This window comes from Tamandua tetradactyla, chromosome 11, assembly GCF_023851605.1.
Source record: "Tamandua tetradactyla isolate mTamTet1 chromosome 11, mTamTet1.pri, whole genome shotgun sequence".
Lineage (NCBI taxonomy): Eukaryota > Metazoa > Chordata > Mammalia > Pilosa > Myrmecophagidae > Tamandua > Tamandua tetradactyla.
The window spans coordinates 4,467,135-4,493,167 of NC_135337.1; the positions used below are offsets into that span (position 1 = coordinate 4,467,135).

The 26,033-nt window shown below is 40.1% G+C and overlaps 1 protein-coding gene across 4 annotated transcripts in view; it reads left to right on the forward strand.

Moving 5' to 3' along the window:
- CD58 (CD58 molecule) overlaps positions 1–25,634 on the forward strand; it is an 83,311-nt gene extending 57,677 nt beyond the window's left edge. Inside the window, exons 3-8 of one of the 4 annotated variants that reach the window (XM_077119778.1) lie at positions 3,892–4,155; positions 14,363–14,446; positions 15,101–15,290; positions 20,866–20,902; positions 22,061–22,184; positions 25,361–25,634. In XM_077119778.1, the coding sequence (XP_076975893.1) occupies positions 3,892–4,155; positions 14,363–14,446; positions 15,101–15,290; positions 20,866–20,902; positions 22,061–22,184; positions 25,361–25,377 (716 nt within the window). In that variant the 3' untranslated portion in view covers positions 25,378–25,634. The remainder of the gene's footprint in view (positions 1–3,891; positions 4,156–14,362; positions 14,447–15,100; positions 15,291–20,865; positions 20,903–22,060; positions 22,185–25,360) is intronic. The other 3 variants (XM_077119779.1, XM_077119780.1, XM_077119781.1) reach the window with 3 other exon arrangements.
- Positions 25,635–26,033: the final 399 nt, after the last annotated feature.

Sequence of the window (26,033 nt, forward strand, 5' to 3'; positions counted from 1 at the left end):
ATTTATTGGTTGAAGGAATTCTTTCTTTTGGCAATTGTGAGAAAAGCCTCAATGAAAGTTGTCCTTGCTTTCAGTTCTCGAGTACATACCTGGTAGTGGGATGGCAGTTTTTTACTTAGCTTCCTGAGGAACTGCAAAACTGTCTTTCACAGTGGCTGCACTAGTTTACATTTCCACCAGCAGTGGATAAGTGTTCCTGTTTTTCCACATCCTCTCCAACACTTGTAGTTTTCTGTTTGGTTAATAGTGTCCATTCTAGTATGTGTGAAATTATCTCTCTCTTTTTTTAAAATACTAAAAAACACCAAACAAACACAAACATTCTTAACTTGTGATCATTCTGTTCTTCATATAAAATCAGTAATTCCCAATGTCATCATATAGTTGCATATTCATCATCATGATCATTTCCAAGAAACATTTGCATCTATTCAGAAAAAGAAATAAAAAGAAAACAGAAAAAAAATTATTCATACCATACCCCTTAGCCCTCCCTTTCATTTGTTCCCCCTATTATTTACTTTTATTCCATTTGTTTTACTCGTCTGTTGACAAGGTAGATAAAAGGAGCATCAGACACAAGGTTTTCACAATCACACAGTCACATTGTGAAAGCTATATCATACAATCATCTTCAAGAAACATGGCTAGTGGAACACAGCTCTACATTTTCAGGCAGTTCCCTCTAGCCTCTCCATTACATCTTGACTAACAAGGTGATATCTATTTAATGCACAAGAATAACCTCCAGGATAACCTCTCGACTCAGTTTGGAATCTCTCAGCCATTGACACTTTTTTTGTCTCATTTTACTCTTCCCCCTTTTGGTTGAGAAGGTTTTCTCAATCCCTTGATGCTGAGTCTCAGCTCATTCTAGGATTTCTATCCCATGTTGCCAGGAAGGTCCACACCCCTGGGAGTCATGTCCCACGTAGACAGGGGAAGGGTGGTGAGTTAGCTCGTAGTGTTGGCTGGAGAGAGAGGCCACATCTGAGCAACAAAAGAGGTTTTCTTGGGGTTGACAGGCCTAATTTTAAGTAGACTTGACCTATCCTTTGTGGGGTTAAGTTTCATATGAACAAACCCCAAGACTGGGGGCTCATCCTATAGCTTTGGTTGCCCACACTGCTTGTGAGAATATCAAGAATTCAACTTGGGGAGGTTGAATTTTCCCCCGTTCTCACCATTCCCTGAAGGGAATTTTGCAAATACTTTTTTATTCACTGTTCAAATCACTCTGGGATTTATTGGGCATCACTCTCTCATTGGGTTTTGGTTTGCATTTCCTTGACAGCTAGTGCTGTTGAGCGTCTTTTTAGTTATTTGTATTTCGTCTTTGGAAAAATGTCTATTCAAGTATTTTGCGCAATTTTTTAAATTGGTTTGTTTGTCTTTCTATTGTTGAGTTATAGTATTTTTTTAATATATTCTGGATCTTAAAACTTTATCAGATATATGGTTCCCAAATATTTCCTTCCTTTGAATAGGCTACCTTTTCACCTTCTTGACAAAATTATTTGATGCACAAAAGTATCAATCTTGAGGAGCTTCTATTATCTATTTTTTTCTTTTACTGCTTGTGCTTTGGGTGACAAATATAAGAAACCTCTGCCTACCACAAGATCTTGAAGATGCTTCCCTACATTTTCTTCCAGGAGTTTTATGGTCCTGTCTCTTATGTTTAGGTCTTTGGATCCATTTTGAGTTAATTTTTGTATGAGGTATGAGACAAGGGTCCTTGTTTATTCTTTTGAATATGGGTATCCAGTTCTCCTAGCATCGGTTGTTGAAGGGACTGTTCTGTCCCAGTTCAGTGGACTTAGAAGTCTTGTCAAAACTCAATGGGTCATAGATGTGAGGGTCTATTTCTGAAAGCTCAGTTTGGTGTCATTAATCGATATGTCTGTCTTTGTGCCAGTACTGTGCTGTTTTGCACCATAGCTTTATAATATGCTTTGAAAGTCAAGCAGTGTGAATCCTCCAACTTTGTTCTTCTTCAAGATATTTTTGGCTATTTAGGGCCCCTTACCCTTCCACATAAATTTGGTGACTGGCTTTTCCAATTCTTCAAAGTAGGCTATTGGAATTTTGATTGTGATTACATTGTTTCTTTAAATCAATTTGAGTAGAATTGACATTTTACTAAAATACTTAGTCTTCAAATCCATGAACAATGGAATGTCCTTCCATTTAGTTAGGTGTTCTTTTAACAATGTTTTGTAGTTTTCTGTAAAGGAAAACTACAATGTTTTGTAGTTTTCCTTTACATCCTTAGTTAAGTTTATTCCTAGATATTTAATTTTTTTAGTTGCCATTGTGAATGGCATGTTTTTCTTTTTTTAACTTTTTTATTAATTAAAAAAATTAACAAACAAAACATTAAGATATCATTCCATTCTACATATACAATCAGTAATTCTTAATATCGTCACATAGTTGCATATTCATCATTTCTTAGAACATTTGCATCGATTTAAAAAAAGAAATAAAAAGACAACAGAAAAAGAAATAAAACGATAACAGAGAAAAAAAAAAGATTATACATACCATACCCCTTACCCCTCGCTTTCATTTACCACTAGCATTTCAAACTAAATTTATTTTAACATTTATTTCCCCTATTATTTATTTTTATTCCATATGTTCTACTCTTCTGTTGATATAGTAGCTAGAAGGAGCATCAGACACAAGGTTTTCACCATCACACAGTCACATTGTGAAAGCTATATCATTATTCAATCATCATCAAGAAACATGGCTACTGGAACACAGCTCTACATTTTCAGGCAGTTCCCTCCAGCCTCTCCACTACATCTTCAATAACAAGGTGATATATTTTACCCAATATGTGGTCCATCGTGGAGAATGATCCTTGGGCACTTGAGAAGAGTGTATATCTTGCTGTTTTGCAGTACAGTGTTCTATAAATATCTGTTAGGTCTACTTCATTTATCATTTTATTCAGTTTCTCTGTTTCCTTATTGATCCTCTGCTTATTAATGACAGTGGTGTGTTAAAGTCTCCAATTATTATTGTAGCTATGTCTGTTTCTCTTTTCAGTTTTGCCAGTATTTGTCTCATGTATTTTGGAGCACCCTGTAGGTGCATAAATATTTATGATTGTTATTTCTTTTTTGGTGGCTTGCTCCTTTTATTAATATATAACATCCTTCCTTGTCTCTTAAAACATTTGTATTTGAAATCTATTTGTCTGATATTAGTATGACTAACTGAATTCTTTTTTGGTTACTGTTTGTGTGGAATGTCTTTTTCCATTCTTTCACTTCCCATGTACTTGTGTCCTTGGATCTAAGGTGAATCTCTTGTGGGTAGCATGCAAAGATGGCTCTTTGTTTTTTTTGTTTGTTTGTTTGTTTGTCTATTTTGCCAATCTATGTCTTTTGACTAGGGGGTTAAATCCATTAACATTCAGTGTTGTTACTGTAAGGCAGTACTTACTTAAACCATTTTAGCCTTTGGCTTTTGTATGTTATACCTTACTGTCTCTTTTTATCCTTTCAGTTACCCTTACTGTGATACTCTTCATTTCTACACTCTACTCCAGGCCTCTGTCTCCTGTCTTTTCTTTTCATCCTGTGTAACTACCTCTCTTTAGTGTTTTTTGCAGGCAGACCGTGTTGTTCACAAACTCGCTCAGCTTCTGTTTATCTGTGACAATTTTAAACTCTTCCTCATTTTTGAAGGACAGTTTTGCCAGGTAAAGAATTCTTGGTTGGCAGGTTTTTTCTTTCAGTACCTTAAATATATCATACCACTGCCTCTCACCTCCATGGCTTCTGATAAGAAATCGGAACTTAATCTTATTGTGTTTCCCTTGTATGTGGTGTAAATATTACTCTTTCTAAACTGAGTATTATATATTTTTTCCAGAGCCTCTTCCACCTCTGGGACTGAACTGTACGTTGATTGGTGAAAGCATTATGCTTCAATGTGGGCTGCAGAAACATCCCACCAACCATCCAGAATTTATAAACTATTCATGGAATTGCCCTTCAGTACAATGTCAAAATAACTCAGAAACTGAGGTGTATTTTAAGACGACAGATGATCTTTCAAAGGAAATACACTGTCTTGTGGAAAATAAAGTATCTGAAAGGAAATCATCAGTTGTTTTGGCCACCTGTGTCCCAGAAGGTGAGTAAATAGCTACGTGTGTTGTCACGGAGACCCTGATGGGCATCGGGGCCCACAGATGGGAGTGGTGGTTTGTGGATTTCAAATCACAGATCTGGCGGTTAACACACACCTTAGAACTTGTAACATGAGATTGGTACAGGTTTCTCAGAAGCCCCATTGTGGAAGCAAAGCTAACTGTCATTGAGCGCTTTCTGTGACACGTGCCTTTCTGATATGATGTCTTCAGTAACTCGGGTAACCCTGAGTTGGGTACTAGTAATTATCCCTATTTTATAGTGAGAAACTGAGATGGAGGGAGTTAAAGTGACTTGTCCAAGTTCAACAGCCTGTATGTGGGAGAACCTGGTTTTGAAATGAAGCCGTCTGGCTCCAATACCCAGTCTCTTCACTGTTTGCAGTGCTGCTTTATAATATTCTCAATAACCATCGTTTTAGCTCCCTGGCTGCCAAAGCAGGTACCATGCAGTGGGCTGCCTCACACCATGGAATCTGTTGGCTCACGGTTTGAGGTTGGGAGAAGTCCAAAGTCAAGGCATTTTTAAGGCAATCCTTTCTCCCAGGAGACTGGGGTACTCTGTGGCCACACCTTAACTGAAGTAACCTCATCAAAAAGTCCTGTGTACAAGGGTTCACACCCTCAGGAACAGATTAAGTTTAAGAACGTGTTTTTCTGGGGTACCTAGCTCCACCATCATCTTAAAGATTGCACATGTGCTACTAGAACATGCCTTTGTTACATCTGTCCAGTCTGACTTTCAGGTGTGACCACACTCAGCATGCCAGTCTGTCTGGGTTATGGTCTTTTTATTTTGTCTAAGTGTTATTTACCCATATAATTTTCTATTTTTATTTTTTTTGCGTTATACCCCTATTATATTTTTTACATAATATTGTAAACGAAAGGATCAGTGACTTGAAAGTAGTTCATTAACTCCTGAAAGGAGAGATGAAAATAATAAATGCTATATTTCAAAATATCATACTTGTAAAAAGTAAATGGGATTCCAGGGCAAGCACAGAATATGAGTATCTTTGGGCTGGAACTAGGTAGGTCCGAATAAAACTTAAAAAAAAAAAGAGCTGAAACAAAGGGCAAATTAGTAAATATAATGAATATTTAAAAAGTGGATTTTATTTTAATGGCAAGCCATTTTCCTTAAGCCTCTAATGTGTTGCCTTTTTTGGAACTTTTCAAATTGCCTAAAGCCACTAAAACAGAGTAACTTCTTGGGTGAAGCTAAGAAGTTTTTCCACGACATGTATAAAATGTAGATAGATTTGGCCCCTAACCACAGAGAAAAGAGCAAATCCACAGTGATGTCACTCAGAATTACACCGTTTGCACAAGTCACACAACTGCCAAGAAGTATTTTAAAACCAGCTGCAAAGTTATGACAGTTGTTATGCATGAAGGTAAAGAAGAACAAGGTATTGGCAAACATCCCTTTATTAAATGCCCACCTACTAGGTGTTACATAATATCCAAGGCATGTGGTGTAGAAATGCAGTTTGTTGTGCTAGCAGATGGTTGCTTTACAGTGAGCAAAGCAAAAAACAATACCAGTGTGCTTCTGACCTTTGGTGTGTGTGTCACACATGACCAAGGAGCAGGAAGGTGATCACGTACAGGAAAGGCAACCAAGTTGGAATCTTGAAAGGCTTTGTTTTCCAAGAGCCAGAATACTTGAATAATTTATAAATAGGATCTCCCCAGAGAATTATATGGGATATTTTAAGGGATTTTCAAGGGTTGTGACCTTGCATGGCTTTTTTGACTTTACCATTACCATTTGCATTAAATGCCCAAATAAGTTTTCCTTCTCTGTAGATACCTTGGAAATCAGTTGATAAATTCGTTATTAATTTCTTAAAAAAAAAACCCCATTTGTTATTAAATAATTGTGATTTATCTTTTTTAAAAAGTTTCCCCCCATATTGATAGTTCAAATGACATAGTAAATATTGCGAGTTTGGGAACCATTGCTAGGTAGTTCTTAGGTAATTTAAAATCTGGAGAGGTGTTGACGTGTGGAACATGTACCTGGAGTCTGTCCTCGGTCTCCAGTAAACAAATGTTGAAACCTAAGAGCCTTTGTCATTCTGTTTGGGATAATTGGTGGGGAAAGGAAGAGATGGAATGACTTAAGACCTTCCACATTGGCATAGAACTCTAAGGAGCGCCCAGGACAAGTGCACATTTTTTTCAGGGGGTGAGTAGGAGGTTATTCTCTAGGGTACCAATTTTCCTGTTTGTTGCCCACATTCATGGACCAAAACCAAAAAAGGAAGCATTGTTCAGCTCCCACCTGAAGTGATGCACAGCAAGCATTACTGTGAGTTCAGCCAGTTAGTCTTCCTGCCATAGCTAGGGGGGACATGTGCCACCTCCAGGGAGTCCCTGAAGGGCCTGATGGTCAAGTCTCAATTAAAAACATCCTCTGATCACATCCGTAAAATAAGTGGAAGGAATCAGAAAAAGTCCATCATAAAAACACGAAAACATGAAGTAGGAAAAAGGAAAGGAAGGGAAAGAAAATGCAAAATAGAAATTTATGTAGACCGAGATGAAGAATTTCTCGACAAATTTTGAACCAGAAGGAATGTGGAAACAGTACCAGGAGAATTTTTGAAATGGTTGGAGTTAGTCTTTTGAGGCTTTTTTGACTTTCTACTGAAAAGAGTAGTGGTTAATGATATGAGTGTGCTTTTATGGATTGAGAAGGAAGAGACTAACGATGCTGTAGGAAAATTTTTAAAAGGCTAGCAATGTGAACAGATAGTTCACAGAAAAAGAAATATAAATTAACCGTATCAAAAGAATTTCAACCTCGCTTATAATGAGAAATGCAAATTGAAATAAATGGAGATACCATCTGCACCGTATTCTGTGGCCTGACTATGAGGGAACAGCTCCTCTCATGTGGTGCTGGCAAGAATACAAAATACCCTATGGAAGGGTATTTTTCAATATTTAACAAAATGGCATATGCATATAACTTTTTGAATCAGCAATCCCATTTCTAGGAATCTATCTTATATATATAGAAAAAGACTATACACAAGACTTCATTGGGGAACTATTTGTAATAGCAAAAGACTGGGTGGGGGGGAGCCCCCAAGTATCAGTCAGGATGGTATTGCTTATACAAAATACAGTTAATCTACCAAACGGAGTCTATGCAACTATAAGGAAAAGTAAGGAACATTTCTGTAGTCAGCTTTGGGATGATTGCCAAGGTGTAGTGTTACGTGGCAAAGCCAGGTGGAGAAAATTGTGTATCATATGCTAAAGTTCATCCAAGAAAGGGGAGATACAAGTATATATGTGACCTCTATACATTACATATTTTTATATTAAAAAAGGTAAGGATAACCCATAATGTTTAAAAAAGATTACTTATAGCAGGAGGAGGAACTAAGATAGAAAGGGCAGGAATAGAAGCTAACCTTCTCCAAATATATCATTTATTCTAGATTTGACCTTGTAGCTAAATATTTTATACAGTTATTAAATGAAATGACATTTTAAAAATATTCCCTAAGAATATAAAACCAAATGAAATAAGTGAACTATGAATCAAGTTGGTGAAATAACTTCAGAGAGGAAGTAGACCAACTGTTTTTAAAACATAGTAATTTGACTATATATTCCTGGTGGGAGGCACTAGAAGAATAAAATGAATTGCAAAGAAAAAAACTCTTAACCTATTTTCAGTAATTTTGTAGCCAGTGTTAATATTCAGTAATATTCTGAGACTATTGAGTGTGTATTGTGGAAAAAAAGTGAATGCATAGATAGATTAATGTTTTTGAGAATTGAAACATGTAGCATGGGAGAAAGGTGATTCAGATGTAAGAGATTAGGTTAAGTAAAATTGTAACCCTGAATTTATTTGGAAGTATTAAGTTGAGCTCTGTGAATGAAATTTCTATTTCTGAGGTTAAAAACAGTTGCATCTTGGCAGTTGAGCAGGGTTCAATCTAATGTCAGTATGAGCTCATAATATATTTTATCTTAAAAAAATAAACACTACATATTTCTTAATTGTGTCCACTGAAAAGGTATAGAAAAACAACAATCCAATAGTGGTTTGTGTGCCCCTTCTGCTCAAATTAGAGTAACCAACTTGTCCTGGTTTGCCTGAAATTTCCCCAGTTTTAGTACTGAAATCTTACATCCCATGAAGCTCCTCAGTCCCAGGAAAACCGGAATGGTTGATCACCCTCACCTGGAAATTGTCTCTGATTACAGTTTCCCACTAAAACGAAACTGTTTTGCAAACCCTTAATGAAATAATGGGCCTGGACAATGATTATCAGTGGCAGTTAATATCATGAAAAGAAAAGCAACTAGGAATCATGTGCCACCAGTTCGAAGTACAGAACACTACTCAGGGAGTGCTATTGCCAAACCAAACCAAACAATAATTTCCTGAATTTTGATCTAATTGAGGAAACTTCAGGAGTCAGGAGAACATGCTAAGAGATCTTGCAAACTATGAGAATTTCTGCAGCACCAGCAATCTGGTTTCTTCACTAAATAAATTATGAGGGGAAGAAAATGAGAGATGATGAAGGGACCTATGGATTAAAGAGATTTAAGAAAATATCAGCAATATATGGACCTTATTTGATCCTGATTCAAACAAAGAAAAGTAAAATAAAATTTTTAGAGAAATTTAAATGCTGACTGCATATTTGATTATATTAAATACTTAATGGCATGGTTATGATTTACAAATAATCATCTTTTGAAATGTATACTGGAATATTTATGACTTAAAAATTGTGCCGCCTGGAATTCACCTCTCTACTGGCTCCATAGCAAATGGGAAGGAAGAAGAAGGCTAAAGTGTGATTATCCCTGTTAAAGGCCAGACGAGTTTATCACACATCACCTCCATTTGCATCCCCTTGACCACCGCTGAGTCCTTGATCACACCTAGCTAAGGGAGGTTAAGGAATATAATCTGTACTTGGCTGGCCTGGTGCCCTGTTAAAAATTGAGGGTCACTAAAAGGAGAGATTAAATTTGGGGAAGCAACAAAAGCTTCTACCACAGTGTACAACTATATGAAAAAACAGCCACCTTTCATTATTTGCAGTATTTATAATGTTCTCATTTTTAACATTCTTATTGTAAAATATAACATATACAAAGCAAAGAAAGAAAAAGCAATAACTTTCAAAATACGCTTCAACCAGTAGTTATAGAGCAGATCCCAGAGTTTGTCATGGGTTACCATTCCACCATCTCAAATTTTTCCTTCTAACTGCTCCAGAATACAGGAGGCTAGAAGAAATATCAATATAGTGATTCAGCAGTTATACTTGTTTTGTTAAATCCTATTTTCTCTATTATATCTTGTCTTTTTCCTTTGATCCTTCTCCCAATCTATAGGAATCTTTAGGCAATTTTTCTATAAGCTTCCATGAACCCTAGATAAGTGAATATTGAACCATTGCTCATAGGGGGAATATAGGGCTAGGTTTCCGTGAACCTCTAGTTGCATTTTTATCAATTTATCAATATATAACTATTTTATGTGTGTTTTGTTTAAAAACACCTTATTAATTATACTGTTCATTAATACTGAACTCACAAGCGGTTGCACAACTCATGCCTGAACGAAACTTTTCTATATCTAGGACACATGGTTTCTCCATAAGGTATATCACTGCCTTTTCTTCCCCCAGAGTTTTAAATACTTTATTAACAATAATATTAACAAAATTAATTTAAATAACGTTTCTTAATATATTTATTTAAAATTTTTTTTAAAAAAACTAAGGCCTGGGCGGGCCATGGTGGCTCAGCAGGCAAGGACGCTTGCCTGCCATGCCAGAGGACCCGGGTTTGATTGCCCGTGCCTGCCCATGTGAAAAAAAAAAAAAGAAAAAAACTAAGGCCTTCACTAAATATTTCTATTTTAAAAATATGGCCCAAAGCCACTTAAGTTTTAAATTTAATAGATTCATTCTTTTGTTCATGTTACATAATATGTTGAACAATAATATTCACAAGTTATATATAAATATTATTTATTAAATGCTCCTATTTTAATGGGTGTGCCAGAAAATAAAACATTTAAAAAACCTCAAGAAATAATAGGAAGTAATATATGCTACCCAGAAAATGAACCAAGTTGATGCATAATGTCTGGAGACCTACTTTAAACTGGATGATCTTTCCGGTGTAAATTATCAGAAGGGGTCTGTCATTCTAAAATCTTAGGGAAAAATCACTTATTCATAGCGTTTGGTAAGGAAAGCAACATGTGTCCTGGCACTCTCCAAAAGACCTAGTCCCTGAACCTCTGTGAATCAAAAGGGCAGTGTGAGAGAAGAGAAAGTCACAAAGTTCATCTGGGTCAGATAAGGCGAATCTTTGTCTCGGTTAGTTACCTGGATTTGGGGTAGGGTGAGATGATAAACCATAAAGTGATTTTAAAAGAGTAGTGAGGAGATCTGATTTACATTTGAATATATGATCATCAGGCTACCAATAGCATGTTTGTAAGCGCTGAGACATCAAATGCTAATCCATGATTTTGTGGCTTCATTATTTGTTTGTGACACATAATTTAGGAAACTTTCAGGTGATCCTAGAAGGAGGGAAAATGGAAGTCTGCTTCCTTTAATGGACTATAACCAACGAACTGTGACTACGCCAAATAATGAAAGGAGCAGTCTTACTACACCATAGACCCAGTGATGTGTTTCTTCCTCATTAGCACAGATTATGGTATAGTTCTGCTAGATGAGGCCATGAATATTTGTTCTCCACACAGGGAGTCCATCCCAGGTATTAATTTAACAAAACCTATAGGTTTTTTTTTTTTTTTTGAGAAATTAGGGTACTGCAGGCTTGAAAATATCTGTAAATTAAATACAAATCAGAAAATTTCCAAAAAGTTGACTTTTTACCATATTCAACTTACAATTTCCATTCATCTCTTAAATGTTTTTAGGCTGCCTGCAAAATCTAACAGTCAAAGGGTAAGGAAAATGTGCATGGCCTTGACAGCTCCTCATGTTGGAAGTCTTTAGAAGAGCCGTGTCTGAATAGCCCTGTGAGGACTAGTCTATAGCACTGCCTTCTTACACTTAGAAATCTATTAGCACTTCAGCACTACACTTGGGGGTCATTTTAAAGAGTGAAATCACCAACAAAAACAGGGAGCTAAACATAGTACTAAAAGAACAGTTGTCTACAGTGTAAGAGCTGAAACAAGAAGGTGGAATGTCACCTTGTTGAACTTCTGCTAGGAGGGTGCAGGCTGGGCTCATCAGATTTTTCACTCCTCTGTTCATGTCCCTGAATGACTACTAAAGCACCTTGAGTATTGATTTGGGGGTTAGAGATCAATTTTAGTGAGTACGCAAATTCACAAATACGGGATCTATGAAAAAGGAGGATCAAATGTAATCTGTAGTATCATTTTAAAACAAAATTGAAAACTTCTGAAGCATAATATAAATAATAAATTTTAGTATAGATTCTTTTTTTTTTTTTTTTTTTTTTTGCCCCTGATTTGGTCATCTTATGTAGCCTCTGATATGCCCAATTTGGAAACTCCTGTTCCTAGCAAGAATTGATGGTATCTTAGACTACAGTGATTGGCAGCGGAGGTTTGGAGTTCAGGTTAGGGTATATTTTGAAAATAGAGCCAAGAGGATTTCCTAATGTTTTCAATGGGGGAGGGGGTGCCTAATAAGAAATTTGCAAATGACCCCTACATCTCTGGCCCAAGGAATGGATGAAATCACCTTATCATTTACTAAGGTTGGGAAGACTGGGGAAGAGCAGGTTTGCGGAGGAAATCGAAAGTTCAGTTTGGCCATGTGCAGTTTGAGATGCCAGTTAGATTTCAAGTGGAGAAATAAGGCACAGAGATTCATGAGTCTGGGTCTCAGGTGAATGGTCAGGGCTGGAGATAATGCATTTGGGCATAGTCTGGGTGTGGTGGATATTTAAGGCCATGGGACGAGGCAGGATCCCCTAGAGAGAGCAGATGTCAGAGAGAAGTGCACTGGGACTGAGTCCTGGGGCCTGCATCATCTAAAGGCCAAAGGAAGAGGACTCAGCAGAGTAAAAGAATTGCTAGGGAGGTGGGAAGAAAATCCTAAGATAGTGTCTCAGAGGGCAAGTCAAGAGGGAGTAATCAATTGTCAGTGCAACACACGGGTCAAGAAGGAGAAACAGAGTAAAGACCTTTTATTACTGTTGTTGGCCTCTTCCCGAAATATCTGCTGTCTTTGTGATGACAGCATCTGGCCATACCACGTGGAAGAGAGGTTTTTGGAAGAGACTCTTTCGACTAGAATTAGGTTCAGTTGCATTCAATTGAAATAAAGGAGCAGTGTCCTCAAAATAGGGATTACTTCTTTCACAATTAAAAAAAAAATTGGAGGTGGGTTGCCCTGAATATATTACTGCTTTATGTAATTGTAAGAAATTCATGTGGCTGTTAGAGTTTAGCCAGCACATCACACATAGCTGGATATAGAAAGGAGAGGGTGGTGAGCCTTATCCCTTTTAAAGATACTTTTGGGAAACACCACACAATCCATATTGCATCTTGTTGCCCAAAACTTAGTCATGCAGTCAAACCCAGATGCAAGAAAGGCTGAGACATTAATCTTTTAATTGAGTGGCAGTATACCCAACTAAAAATCTAGATTCTATTATTAAGGAGGAGAGAATGGATGTTAGATGGCAACTAGTAGTTTCTGTCTAGGATTCTCTTAAGTTAAACTCAGAGGTGACTGCCTATTTGTTCCAATCCATCTTTGTTCCTAATAAGAGGAAAAGCTGTGTGATCATATTCTATTCTCCTTCATTTATTCATATTCTTTCTCTCTTATCCATTAACTTGCAGTTAGTGACCTATTTTTTGTTTTCCTCTTAGTGCATTGTAGACATTTTTCCATATCCTTAGGTATTCCACAGTCAGATTTTTTGAGCCGTTTCATTGAGATGTGTTCACGTAGCATACAATCCATTTGAAGAGTACAATCAACAGTTCACAGTGTCACCATGTGTTTGCATTCTTCACCACACTCAATTTTAGAACTTTTTTATTACTAAAAAAGAAACATCATATCCCTTATCCCCCCCCCATTACTGACCCTTAATGTTGGTATGTTACATTTGCTACTTTTGAAAGAATGTTAAGAAATTACTGTTCAGTATAGCCCATATTTAGGAGAAAGCACATCCCCCCCCCCCAATACCACTCTATTATTAACTCCTTTTTATGGGGGCATATATTTGTTCTAGTTCATGAAAGAACATTTTTATATTGTGCTGTTAATCACAATCATCCTCAACAGAGTTTACTGTGTTACACAGTCCCATGTTTTATCCTCCAGCTTCCCTTCTAGTGACATACTCTATTTTAAACCTCCCTTTCAACCCCAGTCATGCCCATAGTTCAGGCTGTTACTCACAGTCATCATATTGTTCTACCATCGCCTCTGTTTCTGAACTTTCAAATCAAACCTGGTTATAAATTTTGCACACACTGAGTATCTGCTCCGCATTCTCTACCCACATTCTATCTTTTGGTAGCCTATATGCTAGGTTTTAACTATAGGAGTTTACTTATTATAATGCATTTGGATTTTTAATAGCCAGATAGAGTGCACCATGTGGGCATACCATATTTTTCTATTAAAGACACTTTGGTTGTTTTAGCGTTTTGGTATTGTAAGTAAGGCTTCACTATTAGCTCTCTGTCTTTGAGGGGTGGGAGGTTGGTTTGCTAATGGTTTCATTAGCATAGCATTTTAGAAATGAAAATTTCAGGTCAAAGGACATTAGTAGAAATCACAATAGCATCTACTGAATAGGTTTATAATAACTAACAGCTGTTTTTAAGTATATTAACTCACACCATGCTCACAACGGCACTAAGATGTTAACCATATTAACCAATCCCATTTTCAGTTACCCCATGAGGAAAGTGAGGCACCAAGAGGTTAAGGCAGTTGTACAACTGCTGAATTGCCCTACCAAATGATACAGATTATGCTTCCAGTGGCAGGATAGGATGGCCAGAAACAAACCTAGTGAAATATTTGCTCTTTTTAATAAATCACATCGGGCCGGATATCTGTCAACCTTGTGCATATGAGTTCATTTAGAAATATCCCTGTTTTAATCAATTCAGCTTATTGTACTTCTTTTCTTTATTTACAGATCATTTCAAGCGTCAACGTATGCTTATAATAGCATCTGTAGCACTAGTTATAATTTGTATAATAGTCCTACTGTATATGAAAGGTATGTATACTTTTAAAAAATAAGTTTTCAAACTTAAATTGTTTTTTCAAAGCCAGAAAATATTTCAAAGTTTGAAACTTTAGACAGGGGAAAAAAATGAAACCTTTTTCTGTTTTACTTGTTTGGGGTTCTGAGGGCACCATGTTCCTCCAAAGATTCTGCATATTCTTAAGGTAAATGAATCCTTGGGCTACAGAGAGCTTTACATACCTGGGAACACGCAGCCAAATACTATGGAACTCGTTCCATAGCCTCTCTCTATCTGTACTCCACTTCAAAATATACTTGTACTTCTGATTTCCAGTCAGATTTTTTATAAAATCTCCTTTCTCTTGTTGGCCATGTCTTATAGCTTAGGTGGGGCTCCCAGGTAGGAAAGGAGCATTTGTTGAGTTAGGTGGCTTGAAGAGGGTAATAACTATGTTGGTTATTTTAGTTTGCTAATGCTGCCAGAATGCAATATACCAGAAAGGACCAGCTTTTATAAAAGGGATTTATTAAGTTGCAAGTTTACAATTCTAAGGCCTTAAAAACGTCCAAACGAAGACATCCAGGGAAAGATACCTTGACTCCGTGGGAAGGCCGATGTCTCACACATGGGAAGGCACGTGGCTGGCATCTGCTTGTCCTTGTTCCTGGTTCTCTTGCTTCCAGTTCCTGATTCTGATAGCTTCCTCTCAAAGTATCTGAGGGCCTCGTTTAGCTTCTCAGGGCAACACTCTGGGTTCTGGCTTGCTTCGCATCTCGTTGGAAGGCACATGGCAGCATCTGCTGGACGACAAATCTCCAAACATCCATGCCAAGGCGTCTGCTGTCTCTGTCGGCACTCCAAACGTCTTCAAATGTATGTGTCTTTGTCAGCTCTGATTTCTCCAACATTCCCCCTGCTTTTTAAAGGACTCCAGTAAACTAATCAAGACCCACCTTGATTGGGCAGACTCACATCTCCATCTAATCAAAAGGTCCAGCCCACAGTTGGGTGTATCACATCTCCATGGAAATAATCCAATCAAAGTTCCCACCCTAAATAATAGGTCTGCCCCTACAGATTGGATTAGGAAAAAGAACAAGGCTTTTCTGGAGTACATAACATCTTCAGGACAGCATGCTGGTATTACCTATGTTGCTTTCCTGAACCTTTCTTGATCCCTAGAGATCTTGGATCAATATTGAAAGCAACCCATGTGCCTTGAAGGTTCTTAGTCTTTTTTTATTTCCTGGTAAAAAGAAACCTCAACTCAAGTCCCAAAAGAGTAGAGTAGATGTTCTTGATGCCCCAAACAGTTTCTATATCAGCCCTTACCAAAAGGAAATTTGCTAGGCTAGTTTATCACTCCTACAAGGAATGCTAAGGAGTCAGCTTTCTATAAGATGATGGCATCTAAGGTCAATTTCATTTAACACTAGTGTCTTATATCATGTTTGCAAACTAGAGTTCAGTTTCCCTAGACCTGTGATATTCAGTACAGTAGTCACTAGTCACATGTGGCTATTTGTATTTAAACTTTAATTAGTTACAATCAAATAAAATTTAGGGGATGCAAGTATAGTTCAGAGGTAGAATTCTCACCTGCCATGTGGGAGACCCAGTTTTGATTCCTATGTTTTGAAGTGTTTTTATCAGAAAAGGATGTTGAATTTTGTCGAATATCTTTTCAACATCAATCAAGATGATCATAAGATTTTCGCTTTTGATTTGTTAATATGCTGTATTACGATTGATTTTCTTGTGTTGAACCATACTAGCATTCCTGGTATAAACCCCACTTGGTTGTCGTGTATAATTCTTTTAATGTGTTGTTGGATTTGATTTGCTAGTATTTTATTGAGAATTTTTACATCTGTGTTCATTAGAGAGACTGGGCTGTAGTTTTCCTTTCTTACAGCATCTCTACCTATTTTTAGTATTAAGATGATGTTAGCTTTATAAAATGAGTTAGGTAGTGTTCCTTTTCCCTCAATTTTTTGGAAAAGTTTGAACTGAATTGGTGTTAGTTCTTTATGGAATGTTTGATAAAATTCCCCTGTGAACAAAAAACAGAGAATAATAATAATAAAAAATTCCCCTGTGAAGCAGTCTGGCCCTGGGCTTTTTTTTCTTTTCAGGAAGATTTTTGATGATTGATTGAATCTCTTTACTTGTGATTGGTTTGCTACGATCTTCTATTTCTTCCTGAGTCAGTGTAGCTTGTTTATGTGTCTCCAGGAATTTGTCCATTTCATCTAAGTTGTCTAATTTGTTGGCGTATAGTTGTTCATTGTTATGATTTCTTTTATTTCTTCAGGGTCTGTGGTAATGACCCCACTCTCATTTCTGATTTGTTTATTTGCATCCTCTCTCTTTTTTGTCAGCCTTACTAGTGGTCCATCAATTTTATTGATTTTCTCAAAGAACCAACTTTTGGTTTTATTGATTTTTCTCATTGTTCTTTTGTTCTCCCATTCATTTAATTCTGCTTTAGTCCTTGTTATTTCTCTTCTTCTATTTACTTTGGGGTTAGTTTGCTGTTCTTTCTTAAGTTCCTCCATGTGAGCTGTTATCTCTCCATTTTTGCTCTTTCTTCTGTTTGAATATAGGCATTTAGGGCAATAAATTTCCCTCTCAGTACAGCCTTTACCACATCCCATACGTTCTGGTATGTTGTATTCTCATTTTCATTTGTTTCCAGTAGCAATTTCTTCTTTCACCCACTGGTTAAGAGTGTATTATCTAATCCCCATGTGTTTGTGAAAATTCTCATTCTTTGGTAGTTATTGATTTTCACCTCCATTCCATTGTGATCAGAGAAAGCACTTTGAACAATTCCATTGTTTTAAAATTTATAAAGACCTGTTTTGTGCCCTAGCATATGATATATCCTGGAGAATGTTCAATGAGCAGTAGAGAAGAATGTATATCCTGGTGTTCTGGTGTGTAATGACCTATATATGTCTGTGAAGTCTAATTCACTTATCAAATTATTTAAGTTCTCTGTTTCCTTGTTGATCCTTTGTCTGATTGTTCTATCTATTGAGGAGAGTGGTATAGTAAATTCTGCTATTATTGTTGAAACATCTATCACTCCCTTAGTTTTGCCAATGTTTGTCTCATGTACTTTGGAGTTCCTTGATGGGGAGCATAAACATTTATGAATGTTATTTCTTCTTGGTGAATTGTCCCTTTTATAAATATATAATATCCTTCTTTGTCTCTTATGATGTCTTACATTTAAAGTCTATTTTACCTAATATTAGTATAGCTACCCCTGCTTTCTTTTGGTGACAGCTTGCATGGAAGTTCTTTTTTCTATCCTCTCACTTTCAATCTATTTCTTTTGTAAGTAGCATATAGCTGGATTATATTTCTTAATCTGTTCTGTTGATCTCAATCTTTTAATTGGTGAGTTTGGTCCATTAACATTCAAAGTTATTACTGTAAAGGGGTTTCTTGAATCCACTATCTTTTCCTTAGGATTTTATTTGTGAAATCTATATACTCTTTTCCCTCTTTCTCTTTTTACCCTTTAAGTTACCCTTACTGGTACTCCTCCAGTCCTCCCTCTCCTGTCTTTTTTTTCGACTGACAGGATTCCCTTTAGTATTTCTTGTAGAGCTGGTCTCTTGTTAAATTCTTTCAGCTTTTGTTAGTCTGAAAATTTTAATCTCTCCACCGGTTTTGAAGGACAATTTGGCTGGGTACAGAATTCTTGGCTGGAAGTCTTTCTCTTTTAGGATCTTAAATATATCATACCACTGCCTTCTCACCTCCATAGTGCCAGCTGAGTAGTCAGACCTCAGTCTTATGTGGTTTCCCTTGTATGGAGTTGATTGTTTTTCTCTTGCCACTTTCAGGATTTTCTGCTTCTCGTCAACATTTGACAAACTGATTAGTATGTGTATTGGAGAAGGCCTGTTTGGATTTATTGTATTTGGAGTTTCTCTGGTCTTCTTTGATTTGAATATTTATGTCCTTTCTAAAGGTTGGGAAGTTTTCCCCCACTATATCCTGAACTAATCTTCCTAGCCCTTTATACTTCTCTTCTCCTTCTGGGATGCTGATGATTTTTGTATTTGTGTGCTTTGTTTTGCCCATCATTTCCCTGAGATCACATTCAAATTTTTCCATCTTTTTTGCCACTTGCTGTTTTGTGAGTTTGAAGTCGATTGTCCTGTCCTCTAGTTTGCTTATTCTTTCTTCTGTGTCTTCAAATTGCTGTTGTGTGTCTCTAGTATATTTTTTATTTGGTCTACAGCCTCTTGAATCTCTGTGATTTCTGCTATTTTTCTATTTATTTTTTCAAATTCCTCTCTATACTCTTTTACTGTCTTCTTGATCTCCTTTATGTCATTAGCTATCCATTTATTTTATTTAGGGGGGTCATATGAACATTTTTGATTAGTTGTTCCAAAGTTGGTGTCTCCACTGGTGTTTTAATTTGGTCATTAGGCTGGGCTATATCTGCCTACATCTTGATATGCTTAATGATCTTCTCTTACCTTCATGGCATGTAAATATCTTGATGTGTTTACTTTGGAAGTTGATTTCCTTCAGTAGTCTAAGGCTTTGATTTGCCACATGGCTGTGGAGCAAGAGGTGGGGCCTAACAGTGCAGTTGCGGTTTGCAACTCAGGTGTAGGCACAGGTCGGGGATGCTAAGCTGGTGCCTGTGGATGTGGCATGCATGGCGTGGGGTTGTGCAGGTGCGTTGTGGGTTCATGGAGGCAGAGTGCAGCTCAGGCAGGCCTTGGAGCCTTGGGAGGCAGATGGGGGCTCTCATGCTACATAGGGACTGGTGTGCCGGCAGGATATGGGTGGGTGTGTTGAGTGTGGGAGTTGTGGGTATCAGGATGTGGTGTATGGGAAACAGAGGTCAGGGCACAGGGATGGCAGAGCTCAGGTGTGTCCCTGCACATGGGGAGGGTTCCAGGTGGGCTGGGATGCTGATGCGCGAATGTGTAGGAGTTCGGCACAGGTTGCAGTTGTTGTGGGACATGGGTCAGGGATGGGCGATGTCTGTGAGGGGGTGGCTGGCATGGGTGCGCTGGTGCAGTGGGGTGGGTGGGGCAGGGGTGCACGTGTGTGCAGGGCATGGGGCTGTGTGGTACAGATGTACATGTGAGCCCACTCCAGGTGCAGGAGCAGGGCGCTTGTGCCTAGGAGTGGGGCAAGGGTGTGCACGTGTGTAGGGCAAGGGTTGGGGCACAGGGGTCAAGAAGTTAGTGCATGGATGCATAAGCACCAGGCAGGAAGGATGTGGCTGTGTGCATGCGCGCATCTAGGGGTTGGGGCCCTAGTGCGTGTGGGTCTTGGGGGCAGGGCCCTGGTGTTCGAGTATGCTGAGTTCAGGGTCAGCAAGCCGGGTTTGTGCCTGCTTGAGCTAGTGCAGGTATGGCCTGGTTGTGTAGGTTAGCGCTTGCCCAGAGCTGGGGGGTGTGACAGAGATCCACGCTTGCATGTGCCTGTATCTGGGGGATCCAAATGCTAATGTATGCGTGTGCAGAGCTCAAGGAGGGCAGGGTAGGGATGCACCACTGTGTGGGCTGGTTCGGGCATGAAGGTGAGCTCCTGCAGCTGGGATGTGTCGGCGACCACCTGCAGGGGGCAGGAAGGGGGAGCTGGGGTTCAAGAGGCTGGGGGCTTGTGCGCAGGTCTTGGGGCGGAGGTGGGGGGACGGGGTGAGATTCTATGCTTGCATAGGAGAGGTTGGTCGGGCTGTGCACATGTGCAGAGCCAGGGTGTGGGATGGGGACACCCAGGGGTTGGACGGGGGTGGGTGCTGGGGTGCCCGGGGCACGGTGGAGGTGGGCAGTTGATGGGGTTAGGATGTAGCATGGTGAAGGAATGTGGCTTGGCTGACTTCCTAGTCCCCGTCTGCCTGCTTGCACTCCTGAGGGCTCCAGGCCACCATTTGGAAAGGGATGCTTTAGGCTGTTTGCACCAGCTGGACGATCTCTTGTTCTTTGCATCTCAGTTCTTCAGCTTTTGCAACTAGGACCTCCCTGAGTGGTGTAGACGACCCTCCCAGGGCACTTGCACTCTGGAGTCACTGTCCCAGATGCCTTCCCGTCACTTCTCGAGCTGTTTCTTGGAGTGGGAGTGAACCCGACCTAGCCTATTCTGCCATCTTCCTAGTCCAAGCCATTCTAACCTTCCCTTCATCCATAGCCTATGCACAAGTTATTGTAAAATTAACTATTTTGTCAACAGTTGTCTTTAGGGTGGGGAAGGGTCGCCATTGTTCTATCACTTTTTGTATAATTCTTTGGACCAACTCTGTCACTCATTTGATTTAAATATTTAGAATAGTATGAAATAACAGTTCAACAGCACACTCACTGGTTTAGGGATTTCCAAATTTGGGTCACAAATGGGCATTCAGTAACCCCCAGATTGTGCTTCCTTTTTCAGTTCTTTAATTGAGATGAAAATTTGTTTGCAGGTATTCTGAGATTTGGCAGAAGAACAGACAGAACCACGTAAGTACCCTGTAGACTGCAGTGGAGAAATTATCTGTCATGTGCTAGAGTAAGAACAGCCCAGATATAAAGGGGTCCATTACTTGGGGAGCCAGATTCTACTTAAGTAAGAAGTAACAAGAGGACTAAAACTAACCTCACTCCAGTCAGCACTCCTGGGGCCCTGGGCACTGCTAGCCTTTCCGTACATGAACTCATTGAATCCTCTCAGTGAGCCTGAAGTAGGGAATCTGAGGCTCAGAGAAGTTGAGTAACTTAGCAGGGTCATCAGTAGATCTGTGAGACTCAAAGGGTTGTATTGCCAACATCACAGTGTACTGCTCCTCCTACCTCCCCATCGATAGCTTTGAGTCAAGGGTGAAGTTCAGTTCAGGAGCCTGGGACAGTGTTGGACCTGCAGTCACAAGCAAAAGATGACACAAATACGGTAACCAGCAGGCCATGCTGGTTAAGGCAAGTGCCATAAGGAAGCTCCAGAAAGCATCCACCAGTGATGGTCAAGGGAGGCAGGGGCCTTTGAGCTGGGCTTTGAGGAATGAGGAGGAGAGTAAAGACCCAGAGCTGTAAAGGGGAGGGGAGGGGGTGGTAGGTCATCTTCTTTGGAGCAGAGACTTTGGGGAGGGTTGGAGGCAGGTTAAAGGAAGGTGAGACTGGACTGCTACATTGCCAAAAGGTTTGGGCGGTTTTTCTGAAGGTAATGGGAGGCCACTGAGAGCTTTTTAGCAGAGCTACACTTTAGAAGGATCACTCTGCTGGCAAAACATTACAGGAGTTGTAGACAGGAGGCTAGGGATGGGAGCACTGTTTAGGGCGTTAACGAAATAGTCCAGCCAAACAATGAGAAGTCCTGAACCAGGTATTAGTGGCAGAAATTCATACGAAAGGCTCAGTTTGAGAGAGTGCAGGCTCTAGTGCCACCACCCTGAGTGCAGACCCCAGGCCTTGGACAGGCCACTTTAACTCTCTGTGACTTTGTTGTTGTCTGTGGAAAAAGGGGAGTCAATGCTTTGGGAATAACAATAGTAGGATAGAAAGAACAGTGTATGTCATAATGGTATAGACATAACAGGTAGAAATAAATTAGTAGGGGAAAATGCTTAGACTAGTGATTGCTTGATGAATATTAGCTGTCAATGATCATTATTGTTATCATTCAAGAAAAAAGCCGAAAACAACAGAAATGTTGAGCTTCGATACCCAGAAGATGGTGGCTCTACCGAGCGTAGCAGAGGAGTCAGACAGGGCCCTTGCTTGCAAAGAAACATGATAAATTTGTGCTTTGGTGAGTTGAATTTACTTAATTGGGGAGATATGTCTAACACGTCATTGGAGAGGCAGGCCTAAAGGCTGGGACTCCAGAATTACAGATTTGGGAGCATCTTCATCAGTATAGCAGTCGATGCTCTGAGCATCTGAGGGTACCAAGAGAGAAAAGGTGGAAGCCCTTGAGTGGTAGGAAGAGGCAGAGGAACCAGGATTGGCGAAGCAAAGTTCAGAAGGAGAACGCGTATAGCACGATGTTAGAGGTCCTGAGAGAAGAGACAAGAGAGCAGGGCGGGCTGTCAAGATGCTGGCTTTGTTGAGTGAGTTGCTGGTGTGCTAGAAAGCTGTTTAGATAAGTGGTTGGCATGGGGATGAGCAAGAATGCGCTAGGAGGCCCTGGGTGAAGTAGGACCAACAGGCGGGTGACGAGGGCTCCTTTCTCTCCAGCCAGCCGAGCAGGACAATGCAGCTGTGGCAGACGTCCCAGGGGCCAGGGAGTCCAAGAAACAGCTCAGCCTCCACAGAGCCCACCTGAGCAGAGGCAGTGAGCCAAGAGGGGGTGATGGGCCTGGGAGACCACATGAAGAGGTGGGGGAGTTGAGCAGCTGGAGGTGTGCTGAGGTGAGGAATAGGCTTCCTGGCAGTGAGGTAGACGAGGTAGAAGATGAGGGGTTTGCGGTCAAAGGTGGGTGTTTCACATTTCAAGCAATATTTCAAGTGGTAGGCAGGGGAAAAGGTCCAAGGCATTGCTGTGCTGTGGCTGGGCGTGGGAAGGGGAAGATTGCACGGGGGAGGGTGCAGAACGGACATTACACGATGGCAGGGATCGCTGAGAAAGGTATGATGGGGTGCTCCAGAATCCATTCCTTCACTTGCTCTTTTGTTCATTCAGCAGACATTTATGGGCATTTCTTGAAGCTTAGCACTGTCTTAGCTGTTGGGTTGGGGTGAGTGCACCGAGTATAGCTGGGCATTGTGCGGGAATCAGAGAAAGCATATGTCAGGACTCCTGCCCTGGAGAAGCTTACAAGCTTCCCCTAAGTGTGACCACTTATAAGTGGTCACACTTAGGGGAAAAAGACTAGTGTATAAGAAACTCGTAGAAGAACCTAAGCAAGAGCACATGGTGACATGTCAGAATGTGTGAAATGCCATTATAAAGTCTAGGCAGTCAGTTGGGGGTGGGGTGAAGAGGCCAGAATTCATGCAGATTTTTGGGAGGGGGTAGAATGTGAGCTGGATTTTCAAGGCAAGAATGGTGTGAGAAAGGCACTCCAGGTGGGAAAAGCGGCAGAGGCCAAGGCATGAAGGGGAGCTAAATGTATTATGGTTTATCTGGTAAACAAACGTGGCCCACCTACAGTTAAGACAACGGTGAATGAGACTGAATATTTGCAAGGAGATTTTTGAAGGTCGGGGCTTTAAGATGGACAGGGAGCCATGGCAGGTTCTTAAGCAGGAGAGCTCTGCAGGAGAGCACTGCTCTGGAGTGATGAGTGTGAGAACAGAAAAGAGCATACACAGCGACAGCAGAAAGAATGTGACTCACTGGAAGCGGTAGGAAACCAATTCCATAACATATTATTACATCTGAACCTAACGAAAAAATAGGAGAGGTTTCTAACGGTGAAGGTAATAGTAAAGAAATGCCCGTGCGTGGAGTGTCTCTGGGAAAGGACTGAGGATGTGGACTCAGAGCCTGAGCCTGTAGGTGGAGGAGGAACTTCTTTTCACTGTATATCCTTGTTTAGTATTCAAATTTTGTATTATGTGCATTTACTACCTACTTAATAATAAATTTTAAATTTAAAGAACTCACGGTGGCTACAGGGGGAATTCTCTAAACTCAGTTATGAAAGAGTTTTGTATGTGGTGGAGGGGCAGGAGTTAGGGGGAGAGGCAGGAGACGGGTGGGCCAACTAGAACCAGGAGCAAATGCACAGTTGTCCCTGCGAATTCTCTAAACTCAGCTATGAAAGAGTTTTGTATGTGGTGGAGGGGCAGGAGTTGGGGGTAGGGGCAGGAGTTGGGGGGAGAGGCAGGAGATGGGTGGGCCAACTAGAACCAGGAGCAAATGCACAGTTGTCCCTGCTGGGTACGAGCAGTGTCAGGAAGAGCCGAACCCAGTTAGAAATACCAGAGGACAGCCAAGTAGATGTCTGAGGGAAAATGGGCCTGATATTACACTTCTCACCCAGACAGTTCAAATTAGACAATTCCTGGAAGCCCTGTTGTTCCTCATTGTTGTGTAAACCTTCACAAAACAGATCACAACATCCACCAAATTAAAAATGGCGCCAAGAGTCTCATTTCTTTTGGGAAGAAAGATTTACAGGTGGAATCTCAGGTTGGAGCTGAGCTGGAGATACAGGCTTGATTTATTGGAAAATGGATGAAGCTGGGCTTGGGAATGGCTGGGGAGGCCCCTGGGGAGCGGGAGGGAGTGCAGCGGGAGGGCACAGAGTCCTGCTAGCTGCACCTACAAGGGGTCCCATGAAGCTCTAAGAAACCTGTTCTAAAACCAGGACCACAATTTTTGTTGTTATTGTTGTTTTCAGTGAGCTCCTACTAGCAAATGAATGGAATACAAATGTTTGGGGACCCCTGGTCTGGTCTGTGGACTCCATGGAAATACACACAGACGACAGGGAAGAGTAGATATCAAATAAATGGACTCAGGTTGAAGGGGCTTGGTTGTGTGAGGCTTCAGCTGTGTTTTCTGATTGATTTCCTCTGAGATAGCCCAAGATTGCTCTGCCATCATCTTGGCGGTAACGAAACAGGAAAGGAGGTTGAGCTGGGAAGATAACCGTACCCAGCAGATTTGGGTGGCAGAGAAGATAACTGTTAGAAATGGATAACTCATTTACACGTGGGTCTATGGTTTGGGCTCTCTTGTTTAGAAATTTCAGTTATACTCAAAGACCGAGTTGATTGCGGGGGGGAGACCTGGGCATGTTAACCAGTCCTGCATTCTGTAGGTAGTGTTTGATGTGAACTCGGGCTACTGTCCCATGAGGATTCTAGACCTCTGCCCTCTCCATGGCGCCTGCCTCATTTCCTGGGCTTTGAAAAGAGTTCATTACAGAAGGACTCCTCACCTTAGAATAGGAGGGTAACAAAGACTCTTGGTCTGCGGCAGAGACTGACAATCTTTAACAAGCTACTAATATGGAAAATATTTATTTTTTATAGTTCCAGTTGATGGATAATAGAAGATGAAGTCATTGCATGGTTAAGGAAATTAAGTAATTTTGAAATATCATCTGATATACCGTTCAAGTATTACATCATCTCTGCAGAAGCTGCGGAAGGTATTTTTTTAAGAAGAAATATCGGTTGACAAACACCAAGCATTAGTTTCTGCTTAAACTGCACTGTACGTTGGGTGCTCACTTTCCATTTTCTACATGTTCTCACTGGAGAATTGTAAATATAATGTAATAAATGTAAATAGGTACATAACTGACGAGATAGTTTGGCTTTTTTTTTCCTAAGTTAGGAAAGTAAAATAGTCACATTCCACAGGAGGTGAAGGCCTTTTAGAATCTACCCTCCATTTCTGTTTTGTTTTAGAGGAAGAATAATTTATTTTAGGATGAGCAGTAGAGTGAGGAGGGGACAGTGCTTCTGCCTGATAGGCCTGTGACTGCCGACTGCAGGGGATAGATAGCAAGTGGACACGTGCTTCTTTTTGTCTGTTTCTTCTGCAAAGACCAGATCACCGTCATCCGAATGCAACTGGATAACACGAGTGGGGCCGGGAAACCTCGAGCTCTCTTAGCTCATCTACACCAATTAGTTTATCCTGTTAGCTTTCGCACTGGGAGGTGAACAGGAGAACTAGTGAATTGTAAAGTCATATCAA